This window comes from Capricornis sumatraensis, chromosome 6 (assembly GCF_032405125.1).
Source record: "Capricornis sumatraensis isolate serow.1 chromosome 6, serow.2, whole genome shotgun sequence".
Taxonomy (NCBI): Eukaryota; Metazoa; Chordata; class Mammalia; order Artiodactyla; family Bovidae; genus Capricornis; species Capricornis sumatraensis.
In genome coordinates, this window is record NC_091074.1 from 31046351 (window position 1) to 31064392 (window position 18042).

At 42.9% G+C, this 18042-nt stretch overlaps 1 protein-coding gene and 1 pseudogene across 1 annotated transcript; one reads left to right on the plus strand and one right to left on the minus strand.

The window, feature by feature from the left end:
• The window catches only part of LOC138080679 (interferon beta-2-like), a 77738-nt pseudogene that overhangs the window by 38512 nt on the left and 21184 nt on the right, over positions 1 to 18042 (plus strand).
• LOC138080981 (interferon alpha-H-like) lies at positions 9735 to 10304 on the minus strand. The gene has a single exon (XM_068973917.1). It carries the CDS (start codon positions 10302 to 10304, stop codon positions 9735 to 9737), a length of 570 nt encoding a protein of 189 aa, XP_068830018.1.

Genomic DNA, 18042 nt, shown 5'->3' on the forward strand with positions numbered 1-18042 from the left:
ATTTGTTAATAAAATGCTATTTTAACAGTAATATAGGAATGGTGTTTGCTTCTTTTAGGACCCTATTCCTCAGACAGGTTTCCAAACCTCTAAATGTACTTTAAATGTCTCTCTGACTTTAAATGTTCCTACTCAGTGCTGTTTGTACCAACTGGAAACAAGAGAAAGATGACTGATTCATCAATGTCCTCTTTCCAAATTGCCTACATTAAATACATGAGTTTCCACAAAGATCTTTGCTACTTTTAGGAACTGTGATCTTCCAGAGTGTACATTACTGATACGTGTCCTTTCAGGAAGGCTCTGTCACACTAGTTGCGAAGGGTATTAAAATCGCTGCCTGTGTCCCTTCTATTTAAGATTGTTTCATTTTGCTTGTCTCTGAAAGAGGCAAAGATATCATGATGGAGTTAAAGAACTTTCTTGCATTGCATTGTCCCCAGGCACATCTTGCCCTGCTCTGTGATAACTTGCTGGATCCTGCTGCTGCTGCTGCTAAGTCGCTTCAGTCGTGTCCGACTCTGTGTGACCCCATAGACGGCAGCCCATGAGGCTCCCCTGTCCCTGGGATTCTCCAGGCAAGGACACTGGAGTGGGTTTCCATTTCCTTCTCCAATGCATGGAAGTGAAAAGTGAAAGTGGACTCACTCAGTCGTGTCCGACTCTTAGCGACCCCATGGACTGCAGCCCACCAGGCTCCTCCGTTCATGGGATTTTCCAGGCAAGAGTGCTGGAGTGGGCTGCCATTGCCTAAGGAGGCAGTAAGTCTGCAGCTGTGATGGGTGTGACCCTCCTCCCTTCCAAGACTCTGCAGGCTGCTGTGGTGTGAATGTCACCTGTGTCAGAGGCACTGCTAGTAGCCAGGCTTTCATGCTGTCTCTGTGCTCTCAGCATCCACTTCAATCTTCTCATTCTCTGAAAAGGAATGTTGTAGTGAAATGCTTGCCTCAGTTCTTCTCATCTGTGTTGTTCCATGTCCTGAGGGCTTCCTGATATTGTCTTGCTACTTCTGAATTACTCTGTGTATCATGTTGAGATTCCTAGCTTAATAGGAAAGTAAAAATGTAAACTTAAAGGGCCGGTGCTGTGATTTTCCATAATGTTCAACACATCATTGATTCCTTCTTCATTCAGAAACCTGCTGGTTTCTGTTGATTAATTTTACCAAGCAAGCTCTCACTAAGGTGGTCAGTGTCATCTCTTTTCCCACGTAGGAAGAACTTTCCATCTACATATCCATGAATGCACTGAGTCTTCAGGGGTTGCAACCCTTCCATCTCTGTCTTCTCACCACTCTCTCTTGTGTTAACACATGGCCATTCCATCTCTGCTTCCTTTGTGGCATTCCCTCCCTTTGAAGGCTGAGGTCATAGGACTCAATTTTAAGCCTTCTTCTCATTTGATGCTCGTTTCCCATTTGATCAGTTTTTCTGTTCCATGCTTTACATTTCATGAAATTGCTTGTAAATTGCCATCTCCAATGTCCAGTGGGCATTTGCACTGAAATGTTTACTAGTTAATTGTACTAGTTAACTTTTTATACCCTGTCACATCTTGGTCCACATTCTACTGGTGGAATTCCAGTTTTCTCCCTTTCCTGTAGCATTCAACCTGATATTCATTCCTGCTACTCATTCAGTTCAGTTTAATTCAGTCTCTCAGCCATGTCTGACTCTTTGCAACCCCATGGACTGCAGCACACCAGGCCTCCCTGTCCATCACCAACTCCCGGAGTCCACCCAAACCCATGTCCATTGAGATGGTGATGCCATCCAACCATCTCATCCTCTGTTGTCCCCTTCTCCTGCCCTCAATATTTCCCAGCATCAGGGTCTTTTCCAGTGAGTCAGGTTTTGCATCAGGTGGCCAAAGTATTGGAGTTTCAGCTTCAACATCAGTCCTTCTAATGAACACCTAGGTCTGATCTCCTTTAGGATGGACTGGTTGGATCTCCTTACAGTTCAAGGGATTCTCAAGAGTCTTCTCTAACACCACAGTTCAAAAGCATCAGTTCTTCTGTGCTCAGCTTTCTTTATAGTCCAACTCTCACATCCATACATGACCACTGGAAAAACCATAGCCTAGACTAGATGGACCTTTGTTCGCAAAGTAATGTCTCTGCTTTTGAATATGCTATCTAGATTGGTCATAGCTTTTCTTCCAAGGAGTAAGTGTCTTTTAACTTCATGGCTGCAATCACCATCTGCAGTGATTTTGGAGCCCAGAAAAATAAAGTCACCCACTGTTTCCACTGTTTGCCCATTTATTTGCCATGAAGTGATGGGACGCTATACCATGGTCTTAGTTTTCTGAATATTAAATTTAAAGCCAACTTTTTCACTCTCCTCTTTCACTTTCATCAATAGGCTCTTTAGTTCTTCATTTTCTGCCATAAGGGTGGTGTCATCTGCATATCTGAGGTTATTGATATTTCTCCTGGCAATCTTGATTCCAGCTTGTGCTTCTTCCAGCCCAGCATTTCTCATGATGTACTCTGCATAGAAGTTAAATAAGCAGGGTGACAATATACAGCCTTGATGTACTCCTTTTCCTATTTGGAACCAGTCTGTTGTTCCATGTCCAGTTCTAACTGTTGCTTCTTCACTTGCATACAGATTTCTCAGGAGGCAGATCAGATGGTCTGGTATTGCCCTCTCTTTCAGATTTTCCACAGTTTATTGTGATCCACACAGTCAAAGGCTTTGGTATAGTCAATAAAGCAGAAATAGATGTTTTTCTGGAACTCGCTTGCTTTATCCATGATCCAGCGGATGTTGGCAATTTGATCTCTGGTTCCTCTGCCTTTTCTAAAACCAGCTTGAACATCTGAAAGTTCACAGTTCACGTATTGCTGAAGCCTGGCTTGGAGAATTTTAAGCACTACTTTACTAGCCTGTGAGATGAATACAATTGTGCAGTAGTTTGAGCATTCTTTGGCATTGCCTTTCTTTGGGATTGGAATGAAAACTGACCTTTTCCAGTCCTATGGCCACTGCTGAGTTTTCCCAATTTGCTGGCATATTGAGTGCAGCACTTTCACAGCATCATCTTCCAGGAGTTGAAATAGCTCAACTGGAATTCTGTCACCTCCACTAGCTTTGTTCATAGTGATGCTTCCTAAGGCCCACTTGACTTCAGATTCTAGGATGTCTGGCTCTAGGTGAGTGATCACACCATTGTGATTATCTTGATCGTGAAGATCTTTTTTGTAGAGCTCTTCTGTGTATTCTTGCCACCTCTTCTTAATATCTTCTGCTTCTGTTAGGTCCCTACCATTTCTGTCCTTTATGGAGCCCATCTTTGCATAAAATGTTCTCTTGGTATCTCCGGTTTTCTTGAAGAGATCTCTAGTCTTTCCCATTCTATTGTTTTCCTCTATTTCTTTGCATTGATCACTGAGGATTAGTACTCTTTAATATAGTGAACATTTTATTATGAATTAACTGATTATTGATTTGGGGTTAATTTCTTTTTAAAAAATCAAAGCAACAAAAATGAATGAGTTAGTTACATTTACATCTAGGTCTTGAGAGCAACACACAACCTGGCCTAAGGAAGTGTATTTTTGATTCAAATCTTCAAGTCAGAAAAGGGGTCTGCAGCTGCTGCTGCTAAGTTGCTTCAGTAGTGTCTGACTCTGTGCGACCCCATAGACAGCATCTCACCAGGCTCCCCCATCCCTGGGATTCTCCAGGCAAGAATACTGGAGTGGGTTGCCATTTCCTTCTCCAAAGCATGAAAGTGAAAAGTGAAAGGGAAGTCGCTCAGTCGTCCTATCACTTCATGGCAAATAGGGAAACAATGGAAAGAGTGAGAGGCTTTATTTTTCTGGGCTCCAAAATCACTGCAGATGGTGACTGCAGCCATGAAATTAAAAGACGCTTGCTCCTTGGAAGAAAAGCTATGACCAACCTAGACAGCATATTAAAAAGCAGAGAGATTACTTTGCCAACAAAGGTCCATCTAGTCAAGGCTATGGTTTTTCCAGTGGTCATGTATGGATGTGAGAGTTGGACTATAAAGAAAATTGAACACGGAAGAACTGGTGCTTTTGGACTGTGGCGTTGGAGAAGATTCTTGAGAGTCCTTGGACAGCAAGGAGATCCAACCAGTCCATCCTAAAGGAGATCAATCCTGAATTGTAATTGCAAGGACTGATGTTGAAGCTGAAACTCCAATACTTTGGCCACTTGATGTGAAGAACTGACTCCTTGGAAAAGATCCTGATGCTGGGAAACATTGAAGTTACGGGTAGAAGGGGACGACAGAGGATGAGTTGTTTGAATGGCACACCGACTCAATGCCCATGAATTTGAGTGAACTCCAGGAGTTGGTGATGGACAGGGAGGCCTGGCGTGCTGTAGTCCATGGGATTGCAAAGAGTTGCATACAACTGAGTGACTGAACTGAATTGAACTGAGTAATATGCCACTGTTACCTGTAGACCATCAGAAAATGGGAACTATGGTCCTGTAAATCATTGTTGAAGAATCGAAACCTTATGTATTAGACCTTAAAAAGGAAATGCAGAGAGTTGTGACAGGATTCATCTTGGTGCAATTTAAACTATCAGAATAGACTATGGAGTCACACCTCTGAGTTCTCTTTTAGACTAAAGAAGAATGTTAGATTGAGCTTTGGGTTTTTATTTCAAGCTGAGTTGACTCATGTAAATGAATATCTGCTTTTTGACTGAGACTTTTCCATGAGTATATTTCATTTCCAGTGTAATAACACAAAAGAAGCATTGAAGCTGTGACATTCTCTGATGCCCAGAATAGAAGGGAAAAGCTTTTCAGTGGAAACAAAAGAGAAAAGTGTAGAAAATGACAGTTCTGGCCTATTAAAGATCTCATTTGCAGGAAGTTGCTGGGCACAGCTGCATAGAGGCTGGCACAGCCTGACATCTGCAGCATCGCCAAGCTCACCAGGTGCCAACCCCGTCCCTGATGACATGGAGGGTGGTGTTCTCCAGCCCTGGAGAATGGTGATCATCACCATTGCCACCCTCTGGGAGACCAGGAACCCCCCAAACTCAGCATTTCTGTGAAACTGAGGGCTACAGCTCAACCTTCCCTGCACCCCAGCGACCGGGAGGGCACCACAGAACTCCCTGCAACAGACCAACTGGCCTTGCTCGCCCAGCACAACTGTCTCCAGGTCCAGCGCCTTGAACTCCAGCGCCAATTCCACGTGGAGAACCGGGGAGTCCCTGTAGGCAGGAGCCTCCAGCTGAGCTAGGTGCTGCTGGGGCCCAGGGAGTGCACGGGGCCCCAGGAGCAGTGACTAACCTTCCTTTTCGGGCCAGACTGCCCAGGGGAGCCTTTCAGTGGCTTTGCTCAGAGCCTTTGATTTCTGCACCCACCCCTGCATACATCCTCACCTTCCTGGGTGGAGATTTTAGCCAGAGCGGTTTACACTGGTGCCTGTTTATGCTGTGATTAATGGCTGGAAATCTGAGCATGTTGTGGTACGTTTTCAGATTCCGGGTTGTTTTGGGGGGAAAAGACTAATTTGGAGAAAGGGGAAAGGCATCTACATTCTGGACAGTAATCTAAATATTGGGACCACGCGTTGGAAAGACTTGAGGACAAGCCAGTCTTACAGGAGCCCCTGGGGAAAGGGGAAATGATTTTATTTAATATAAATGGCAATTTCTCCTGTAACGTTCAAGTAGTTGAAAAATATTTTTAAATGTATAGATAAATCTTAAACTCACACCAAGTTTAAATATTTTCCTTATGCCAAAAGAAGACTTTAAGTTCCTGGCTTCAGTAGAAGCAAAATGATCTGTAATGTTTTCAGAATTACTTCTTTGTTCATCTCAGTTCAATTGAGCGAAAGGCATGTTTGACCACGTATGACCCAGTAACTACCTTAAGTAATTAATCTCAGTTTTCAAAATCTTCTTTTCTTCTCATTTCTTTTAACTAAGGATCTCATGTTAAGCTTTCAAATTTGTACATAATTTTTCATTGGAGAGTTTTATTAACTTTTTAAAATGTCATTTCATATAGATAAGTTGCTTTAAAATTCATAATCAGGATGTTTTTTATTTCAGCATAATGTAGGTTTACACTTAATATACCATTTGCTACTTAATAAGCATCTTATATGCCAAAGGAACTGGTTGCATGTTGATCTGATGCCTACTAAATATCTCGGTGTGCTTGGTACAGTCATGAGATTATTTTATTTGTTAGTAAAATTTCAAGATGTGTAGATATGCTTTATACAATACTAGGAAAGATTAACCTATTCTAATTTGCAGAGGCCGAATTTTTGCATTAAAAATTAGAGCCCAGCAAGGCACAGATATGGCATAATCATCTCTAGGGTAGACATGAAATAATGGCGAAAGCTTTGTATACACCTGTCACACTAACAACTCTCACAGCTGTTTAATGTGTCCCTGATGCTTTATATCATCCACTCATTTAAGATAATTGTGTAAGTTGTTATATTAACATCATATAGAGTACAGAACATGAGATGATATATTAATGGACTACAGTATTCCTGTCATCCCTATTTTGTTCTTAATTGGAGAAAAATTGCTTTACAATGTTGTGCTGGTTTCTGCTGTACAACAATGTAAATCAACCATAAATACACGTATATCCACTCTCATATCCCTTTTTTAACCCCGAGAAAACTGTAGCAAAGACAGGAGAATCGACTGGACTAAATGATGCAGGAAATTGAGGGAGAACTAAAGAGATGCCCAGGTAACAAATATACCGGTCACCTGGGAAGACAAAAGTAACCCACAAAGAATGTAGCAAGATTGTCGTATTCGAACAGTTTAACTGGTGAAACTCTTTTAAGCTTATCATTCTTATTATCATTGTTACACTTAAACTTTTATTGACAACCCTGAGGACCAGTAGTATCCTACCATTGTGCAGGATACTGGGTGGGAATAAGAAATGGAGACTTCCTCCTGCTCTGGGGAGTCAATTCCTCCCCATTTAAGGGACTCTCTGAAGGTCTGGATGGAGGATGTGTGTTGGGGAGGAGAGTTTAAAATGAAAAGAAAGACTTTGATCTTGTAAACTACAGACTATAAGAAATTCTTAAAATAATAAAAGTTGAAATATGGGAAATGTATAAATTGGTGGGATCTTTGTTGATCAATTTTTATAAATGAACCCTGACTTGTTACTGCAGGAACTTGGATATGCCTCAATAACATTATTATCTGTACAGCACATTGACATTTGATTTTGAAGATCTTTCTTAAAAAATCATACTATTTGATGACAGGCAACATACCTATTTCCAGTAATTAACCCTCTGTTCAAATCTCAGCCAAAGTACGTCCATGGCGGTGAATAAAAGATATGGTGGGTGTGCATGAGATAGCTCAGCCTATTTCAGATGGTGAAATATCAAAGTTTTGTCTTAGCTTCTGGTTCAAAATGGCAGAGTAGAAGGACATGCACTCATCTCCTCCTGTGAGAGCACTGAAATCACAGCTAGCTGTTGAAAACCATCCACAGGAGGACTCTGGAGCCCACCCATAAAAGATCCCCCACGTCCAAAGACAAAGAAGAAACTGTAACGAGACGAAGGGGGCGCTCAATCACAATAAAAATAAGTCCCATACCTGCCAGATGGGAAACTGACAAACGGGAAAACAATAATACCAAAACAGTCCTCCCACTGTTGTGAATGCTCTGAGCCTTAAGCCATGCTTCCAAGCCTGCAGATCTGGCAAAGGGACTGGGTATCCCCAAGGAATTTGACTCTGAAGGCCAGTGGGATTTAATTACAGGACTTCCAGAGGACTGTTGGAAAAAGACTGCACTCTCAAAGGGGACAAACAGAATCTTGAGTGCACCATGACCCAGTGGAAAGGAGCAGGGACCCCACAGGACACCAAACCAGACCTACATGCTAAAGGAGGAGTCTCCTGTGCAGGTGGGTCAGCAGGGGCTTCCTGTGGGGACAAGGGCACTAGCAGCAGCAATCCTGGAAGGCGCCCCTCGGCGTGAGTCCCCTTGGAGGCTGCAGAAAACCAAACTCTTCATTCATTAATAAAGTTTCTTACTTTTATAGTACAAGAAGGACAAAAATTGGCTTCTGAACTCTTTGGGTTTTGGTCTTTCAGTAGCAATGCAGAGGCTCCAGGAGGTGACATGACCAGCAAGTATGGACAAGGGACTTTGTGGAAAAGAGAACTAGGATCCAACCCAGGACAGCCCAGGACTGGAGAGCAAAACCATACACTTCACAGCCCCTGCTCTTTGCTTCCTGCCTCTTCGTGTATTTGATTATCTGCATTGATATGAGATTTCTATTCTTTCCCTATTATTCATGTTTGTCTTAGATCAAAGCATTTTCTACTAATCTTACTTTCTCAAAGAGTTTCTTGCAAACTCATAGAAATGCTTTTAGAAGTATGAAACCCAGAAATTGGAATTCTCTTCAGCATACAGCAAAGTCCTCACACTGAAAGCACTCTGAAACTAGCACCCAAGATGAAAAGAAAATACCTTTGTCAGCACCTTTCCATGCTGCCCTCCAGGCGCTGTCTCAGGGCGGCTGTCCTGTCTCCTCCCTGAGGGCAGCCACTCCGTGCTTCTCACGGGCCTGATGATTTCTGCCCGGAGCACGTGATGCCCCTTGTGTGTATATGGACTCATTGAATCCAAACAGTAATTGTATGAAAATGACACTCATGTCCCCATATTAAAGATGAAGAAGCTGACCTGCAGAGCTGATCTCCTGGGTTCCCTTATCCCACTGCCCTCTTGTGCTGTTAACACATGGCCGTTCCATCATGCTTCCTTTGGGGCATTCCCTCCCTTTTAAGACTGAGGTCATGGGGCTCCATTTTAAGTCCTTTTCTCATCTGTACTCTTGCCCTATTTGTCCTGTTATGCCTTACACTTTATGAAATTGCTTGTAAATTGCCATCTCCAATATCCATTGAACATTTGCACTGAAATGTCTACTATAAGCAGCTACCTTCTGTTTTTACATCCTCTCACAGCTTGATCCACCTTCTACCTGAGGAATTCCATTTTCCTCCCTTTCATTGTAGCATTCAAGCTGATAGTCTTTTCTACTACTAATTATACTATTTTAAAAATAGTTAACATTTTATTTTAAATTAACTCATTATTGTTTTTTAGGTTACTTTCCATTAAAAAAAAATCAAAGTTGCAAAAATGATTGGATTAATTATGGTCATGTCTACGTCATGAGGGCAACACACCACCTGGCTAGAGATAGTATATATTTACTTGTAATGTGCAAATCACAAAGATGGGTGAAGGAATTGTAAAATGCAATCTTTAATAAAGTTGCACATTCAGTCTTGATGTTTCTTTTTTAAAGAAAAACACAGGAAGTTTTTTATAGTAAGATTTAATAAATAAATATATTAAATATATATATATAAATATATACAAAATATATTTTCCCTTAAGTATACATATATAATTTTATGAACAAAATAATTTAATTCTTTCTATGTAGATAAATATTAAATTAGATAAATAAATGTCCAAGTAGATAAATAAGTAGATGGATCATCTTGAGTATCTGCGACAGGGTAGTGCCTGTAGAGTAGATCATGATGTCGCTTAATATTCCTGAAATCATTTGACAAATTGATTCAATTCAGTGCATGATGACAGCAGAAATGAGTCTTCCATGTGGCAGCACAGGAGGAAGTGTGGTCTGTTGGTCCATGAGAATCACTTCTGTGTTGAACCAGGTGTGTGTCAGTCCTTGCTCCTGAATCTCTCCTGCAGGTTTGTTGAGGAAGAGAAGGCTCTCATGACTTCTGCTCTGACAACCTCCCAGGCACAAGGACTGTGTCCCTTCTCTTGCAGATAGAGAGTGATTCTGTGGAAGTATTTCCTCACAGCCAGGCTGGAGTCCTCCTTGAGCAGGGGAGCCCCTCGCAGCCCCTCCTCCTGCCTGAGACAGGCTTGCAGGTCAGTGAGCTGCTGATCCAGAGCAATGCGGAGCTTGTCCAGGAGGCTCTGGTCCCACGCGGCGGCCGAGCCCTCTGTGCTGAAGAGCTGGAAGGTGTGCTGGGTCACCTCATGGAGCACAGAGATGGCTTGAGCCTTCTGCAACTGGCTGCCACCCAGCGCCTCCTGGGGGAATGCGAAGTCTTTTCTGTCCTGCAGGCAGGAGGAAGGGGAGACCCTCCTCAGTTGTTGCAGGAGCATCAGGACCCTCCCGTTGGCCAGGCTGTGGGGGTGAGGCAGGTGGCAGCCCAGAGAGCAGATGGCATTGCAGCTGAGCAGCAGCAGAGCCAGGAGTAAGGACCAGGCTGCGGCCATCGGGGACCTTCCAGATGCTTCAGGCCTGGGGCGGTGGGTAACTCTGTTAACCTGCTCTCTAGGTTCTCTGAGGCCCTTCCTTCAAGCCTGTGTCTTAAATAGGAGCCCATGGTTTCCATTTTCTGAAAGTTTCCTCTTACTTTCTACTTTTGTTTTTGCTTTTCAATTTGCACTCTCCAAATGGGTTAGGATAGTGTTTAGCAAACATTCTTTTCATTATTGCCTTCCCTTCCCCTATTGACAAAGTCTTCTGAGATTTTTGTCTTAATTACCCCCACCATGAAATTTTGACAACACAGTTATGCTGTGGATCCATCTTTGTACTCCATGCATATCTTTATACATAGGGAAAAAAATGCAAAACTCCTTGTTGTATTCACCCTAGGGTTAACAATGCCATAAAATGAAAGGTGTATATTAAATGTAAAAGCTGTTGAATTTTATTTAACTTTATGAATGAATTTGCAGAACTACTTGTAATGGAGAATATTTACTTATATAAATAGTAATATACCAAATTACATATTCATATGAAATTCATATAAAAATATATAATAATACCACAATATGGATAGACTTAAAAATCTTTCAAAACTCAAAATCATTGAAAATCTTAGGTTATTTTTCTTCATATTTATTTTGAAGTACTTTAACTTTGTTTCCTTTTAGAAATCAATTTTTAATTCCTTGTCTGCTGGATATTCATCTCAATTTTATAACATTGCTTTCTGTTTAGCTGTTGACATACTTATGGATGTTCTTAACAACCTTGATAGGAATAAATAATAAAATACCATGATACCAATCCAATGGTGGAGAGTGAAGAGGAACTAACGAGCCTCTTGATGAGGGTGAAAGAGGAGACTGAAAAAGCTGGCATAACACTCAACATCAAAACACCTTAGCTTCTGACATCTATGGCAAATAGATGGCAAAAGAGTGGAAACCATGACAAATTTTCTTTTCTTGGTCTCCAAAATCACTGTGGACATTGACTGCAGCTACAAAATTAAAAGACACTTGCTCCTTGGAAGAAAAGCTATGACAGAACTAGACAGCATGTGAAAAAGAGTAAACATCACTTTGACAACAAACGTTTGTATAGTCAAAGCTATGGTATTTCCAGTGGTCTTGTATGGATGTGAGAGGGGGAACATAAAGAAGGCTGAGTGCAGTAGAATCAATACTTTCCAATTATGGTGCTGGAGAAGACTCTTGAGAGTCCCTTGGATAGCAAGGAGATCAAACCAGTCAAGAAATCAACCCTGAAAATCATTGGAAGGATTGATAATGAAGCTGAAGCTCCAATAAGTAAGTAAACGTTAGTTGCTCAGTCATGTCTCATCTTTGTGACCCCATGGACTGTAGCCAGCCAGCTGCTCTTCTGTCCATGGAATTCTCTAGGCAAGAATACTGGAGTAGGTTGCCATTCCCTTTTCCGGCGATCTTCCTGACCCAGGGATCAAACCCAAGTCTCCCGCACTTGCAGGTACATTCTTTACCATCTGAGCTACCAGGGAAGCCCTGTACTTTGGCTATCTGATGTACAGAGCCAACACATTGGAAAAGACCCTGATGCTGGGGAAGACTGAGGGCAGGAGAGGAGGGTGATAGAGGAGGAAATGGTTGGATGGCATTACTAACTCAGTGGTTATGAATATGAGCAAACTCCAGCAGATAGTGAAGGACAGGGAATCCTGGCGTGCTGCTGTCCATGGGGTCGCAAAGAGTCAGACAGGATTGAGCACAGGATTTAGCAACTCAAAAATAGCAATAAAATATCCTTCCCTTGAGCCCTGGACAGCGCACTTCTCCAGACAGCTGTAGGAGGGCCAAAGAGCTCTTTCTCTTGGGTTCCTTTGGGATGCCCGCTTTGGAGAGTTTGCAGTTCTGGGCTCTGCAGACCATCAGGGCACAGCATCCTCAGTGAGTCTTTTGATCCTGATTTACTGTTCGGGGGAGAAACTCTTTGTTTTCACCATGCTGAGAGCTGAAGAGGGAGCCTTGTAGCCCTGCCAGTGACAGTGTTCTCTGGTTGGAAGCTCAGAACCTTGCATTTTCCAAGCCTTCCCTAGAGCTTTGTGGTTTATTTTCCAGGAAGGATTCCATTTACTGAAGGGCTTCAGGTGAGGAGTCAGCGAGTTGGGGTCGATTTTAACAGATTCAGGTCCCTTCTGGCACCATCCAGCCACAGCTCAGAGACAGGGAACCTGGTGGTGGTGATGGGACCCCTGGAAGGTGTCCAGGATGTCCTGGGGGTGAGTCAGAGCACGGCCACCACCAGCGCCAAGGACCGGGGAGCTGTTACTTCCTGCCTTCAGAATATTTATCCCTGTACAGATTAAACTAAAAAAAAAATACTTCCTGGCCTATTCATGGATCATAAGAAAAAAAAATTTAGAACATGAAAGCAACAGATTTCTTCTTGAACAAGTTGGCAGGAAAACTCAGGAATTAAGGGGAAAGATTTGAATTCTCAAGATACTGAAATTTACTGACTTTCACCAAAACATGAAGTTAAGCAAACTGATTAATTTCACTGCCCCCTCTCTGACTAGTTACTGATTAAAGGAATGGTTCATGCAAATATTTGGATCCAGCCATGGATAGGGAACAATTGGCTAAACGGTTAAATGATTTTTTAAATATCCAAGTGTTTTTCAAAATATATTAAAATAAAAATTATTTTATGTATGTTTTCCCCATTATCCCTTGGGAAGAACCAGAAGGCAGGACATTTTTCCCTGTTGCCTCATTTTTCTTGCTGTTTCCTTTCTTTTATCAGTGCTCTTAATGTCCTTTAGATGTCCTTCAGATGGGCCATCATTCTTCTCTCTGATTCAGACTCTATGGTTTTTACTTGTGAGTGCAGATTATCAGTTTTCTTTCTGAAGAATGGGATTGAGAATAGTTACACATGACAATTTCTTCTCTGTCATGTATGCTTGGAACATGAAATATTTCCATACAACCTCAACTAGTGAACTGCCAGAGCTAAATGTGCCATGCCCTGCGTCTTGGTTAAGGCTGCTCTAACAAGGTCCCAGCGTCTGGTGGCTCATCAGTGATAGTTTATTTGTCACAGTCCTGGGGGCTGCAAGTGTGAGATCAGGGTGCCAGCAGGGTGGAATTCTGGTGAGAACCCTCTTCTGGGTTGCAGACTGCCAGCGTCTCTCTATGTCCTCACATGGTGGAGAGCAGAGACAAAGCAAAGAGTCTTGTGAGCCTCATGAAGACAGTAATCCTGTGCATGAGGAATCCCCCCTCACAATCTCCTCTAACCCTAATGATTTCTCTAATATCCCACCTCCTGATATGATCACATGGTGGGGGAACACACACACATTCAACCTGTAACATGATAACAAGAAGATAGCCAGGCGTTGTGTTTATTGCAGATTCGTTAGACTATGTTTCATTCTTGCTATTTGTTTGAGGAGAACACATTCCTTGATGCTGTCATCCCTCATTATGGCTCATTCATCCTGAATTGATTACTAATGAAATGTTACAATGCTACTGTGCACATGATTACCAAGAACTTGCCAAACAAATTCCACAGACTTTCAGTCTTTATAAAAAATAACATTGACAGCAACTACAAATTCCTTAGCCCTTCAAAGGGACACTCAATCCTTCAAACATAGTTGAACCTGAGTTGTAAATATTCTCATTTCCAGGAGCCACATGCTAAGACTTGATTTGAATAAAACAATCGAATGAGAAAATGGCAAGTCCAGGTTTCAAAACCTATTATGTCAAATTCCGTATTCCCCCTCCCCATCCATTCCATAAACACCTCTGCAAATTGTCTGTATTGAACCATCGCTTATTTTCGTATTTCACTAACACACGTGTGCCTTTGTTTTCCATACCTTGCTGTTACAGTACTCTATATTTTCATTAGTTTATCGTCTACCTCCAAATTTCTAGATGAATTGAGCAATTGACAAAGAATCCTGATTATTTTATGTAATAAGCAAAATGAAATTATCAACTGGTAATTCTTTCTGAGAGTCTAAATGTGACTGACAAAATTAATATTTCTAATAATTATAAAAGAATCATATTTAACCATCCAAGATGATTCGTATAGATTGCTCAATTAACCGTCACCACAAATTTGAGATGCATGATAGATAAGACCCTTGAGAATAAGAGACTGGATTACAAACATTTCAGTGAGTCTCTGTAGGAAACAGGCTTCCCTGGTGGGAAAGAATCCCTCAGTGGATTAAAGAATCCAGGTGTCCATGCAGGAGAGGGGTGTTAGATGCCTCGATTGGGAAGGTCCTCTGGAGGAGGAAATGGCAAGGCACTCCAGTATTGTCTGGGAAATCCCATACAAGAAGCCTGGGAGGCTACAGACCATGGGGTCACAAAGAGTCGAAAAAGACATAACAACTAAACAATGAGAACTGTAGAAAACACCAAGCTGACAGAGCTCTCGTGGATTTAGGTTAAAAACACTTAATGCTGCCAAGTGAAGTGAAGTGAAGTGAAGTCACTCAGTCGTGTCCGACTCTTTGTGACCCCATGGACGGTAACCTATCAGGCTCCGCAGTCCATGGGATTTTCCAGGCAAGAATACTGGAGTGGGGTTCCACTTCCTTCTCCAGGGGATCTTCCCAACCCAGGGATCGAACCCGGGTCTCCTGCATTGCAGACAGACGCTTTACCGTCTGAGCCACTAGGGAAGCCCCTGATGATACCAAATACATGAATATGGGAAATGACTGGAAGAATAGAAGACGACATATGCTAAGGGGTGAAACGTTAGGGATGGAGCAGAGCATCCCGGTTGCCATCAGCAGGGAGACCAGAGTTTCAGAAATTCAACACTTCATCTGGGTCTCAGTGAAACAGCTCAGGTCCTGCACTAAGCTAAGTCCTCCAAGCTCCCTTCGCTGCGCCCCAGCGGCCGGGATGTGCACCTGAACTCTCAGTAATGGACCGGACACGCCTCCAGGTCCAGCGCCGCGAACTCCTGCGCAGGATCCAGGGGAGAACCGAGGAGTCCCTGTCAAGAGCCTTGACCCCTGCGAGGCGCCGCCATAGCCCTGGGAGCCCGTGGGGCCGCGGGAGCAGTGCGGAAGCTTCCTTTTCGGTCCCACCGCCCAGGGGAGCTTTAATGCTACTTTGCTCTGATCCTCAGATTTCTGCACCTGCCCTCATGTCCACCCTCCCCTTCCTAGGAGGAGATTTTGGCCAGAGCGGTTTACACTGGTGCCCTTTATGCTGCGATTGATGGCTGGAAATCAGAGCATGTTGTGAAGTATTTTGAAATTCAAGATTGTTTCTGTGGAGAAAGACTAGTTCTTTCAGGGATTCAGGGAAAGGGAAAGGCACGTGAAGTCTGTCCAGGAATCTAGGAGATATTCGGCCCCTCCAGTGGGAAGACTTGGGGACAAGACTGAGACTGAAAAGTATTTCATTTAATATTAATATAAATGGTTAATTTCTCTTGCAGTCTTAATTGGTTAAAAAAGATTTCAAAATGTATAGTGAAAGTTGTTCAGTCACGTCTGACTCTTTGTGACCCCATGGATTATACAGTCCATGGAATTCTCCAGGCCCGAATACTAGAGTGGGTAGGCATTCCGTTCTCCAGGGGATCTTCCCCACCCAGGAACGGAGCCCAGGTCTCCCGCACTGCAGGCAGCTTCTTTACCAGATGAGCTATTAGGGCAGCCCCAGAACACTGGCGTGGGGAGCCTAGTCCTTCTCCAGGGAATCTTCCTGACCCAGTCATCGAGCCGGGGACCCCTGCATTGCAGGCGGACTCTTACAATTTATAAGTAATTATGAGCAACTTACACTTTATAAGTCTTAAATATCAAGTTAAGACATTTTCTTTAAGACCAAACAAAATTTTAAGTTCTTGGCTTCAGTGGAAACAAAATCATCAGTAATGTTTGCAAAACTGTCTCCTAGTTTATCTGACTTCATTGCATGAATGCCATATTTCACTAACAATGCCAAAGAATGCTAAAACTACCTCACAATTGCACGTATCTCACAGGCTAGTAAAGTAATGCTCAAAATTCTCCAAACCAGGCTTCAGCAATATGTGAACCGTGAACTTCCAGTGTTGAAGCTGGTTTTAGAAAAGGCAGAGGAACCAACGATCAAATTGCCAACATCTGCTGGATCATTGAAAAAGAAGAGAATTCCAGAAAAACATCTATTTCTGCTTTATCGACTATGCCAAAGCCTTTGACTGTGTGGATCACAATAAACTGTGGAAAATCCTACAAGTGATGGGCATACCAGACCACCTGACCTGCCTCTTGAGAAACCTGTATGTATGCAGGTCAGGAAACAACAGTTAGAACTGGACATGGAACAACAGACTGGTTCCAAATAGGAAAAAGAGTATGTCAAGGCTGTATATTGTCACCCTGCTTATTTAACTTATACTCAGAGTACATCATGAGAAATGCTGGACTGGAAGAAGCACAAGCTGGAATCAAGATTGTGGGGAGAAATATCAATAACCTCAGAAAGCAGATGACACCACCCTTATGGCAGAAGGTGAAGAAGAACTAAGAGCCTCTTGAAAGTGAAAGAGGAGAGTTCAAATTTGGCTTAAAGCTCAACATTCAGGAAACGAAGATCATGGCATCTGGTCCCATCACTTCATGGGAAATAGATGGGGAAACAGTGGAAACAGTGTCAGACTTTATTTTGGGGGGCTCCAAAATCTCTGCAGATGTTGATTTCAGCCATGAAATTAAAAGAAGCATCCTCCTTGGAAGGAAAGTTGTGATCGACCTAGACAGCATATTAAAAAGTAGGGATATTACTTTGTCAACAAAGGTCCATCTAGTCAAGGCTATGGTTTTTCCAGTGGTCATGTATGGATGTAAGAGCTGGACTATAAAGAAATCTGAGCGCCAAAGAATTGATGCTTTTGAACTGTGGTGTTGGAGAAGACTCTTGAGAGTCCCTTGGACTACAAGGAGAGCCAATTAGTCCATCCTAAAGGAGATCAGCCCTAGGTGTTCATTGAAGGACTGATGTTGAAGCTGAAACTCCAATACTTTGCCCACCTGATGGGAAAAGCTGACTCATTTGAAAGGACCCTGATGCTGGGAAAGACTGAGGGCAGGAGGAGAAGGGGACGACAGAGGATGAGATGGTTGGATGGCATCACCGATTCAATGAACATGAGTTTGGGTAGGCTCCGGGAGTTGGTGATGGACAGGGAGGGCTGGCATGCTGCGGTTCATGGGATCGCAAAGAGTCGGACACGACTGAACAACTGAACTGAACTGGACTGAACTGAACTGACAGAGTTTCCGTGATTCACTGGAAGGCCAACAGGGGGCGCGCGGACACCACTAATCAATGAGCGAACGGTTTCTTCGCCCGGTCCTGGGAGAGCGTTTGTCTAGGAGGCCGCAAGAGGGCGGAGGATGTCTTCTTATCGGTTTTATTTGGGAGTTTGCAAGTTCTGAGACTTCGTTTCAGCGGGTTTGGCAGCCAGAGAGGAAAGACGTCGCTGCTTAGAGACCAAGTTGGTGCTCCTTTAATAGTGCACTAAGAAATCTGCCCAATATTCTACTGGAGATCAGTGGAGAAATAACTCCAGAAAGAATGAAGGGATGGAGCCAAAACAAAAACAATACCCAGCTGTGGATGTGACTGGTGATAGAAGCAGGTCCGATGCTGTAAAGAGCAATATTGCATAGGAACCTGGAATGTTGTATCCATGAATCAAGGCAAATTAGAAGTA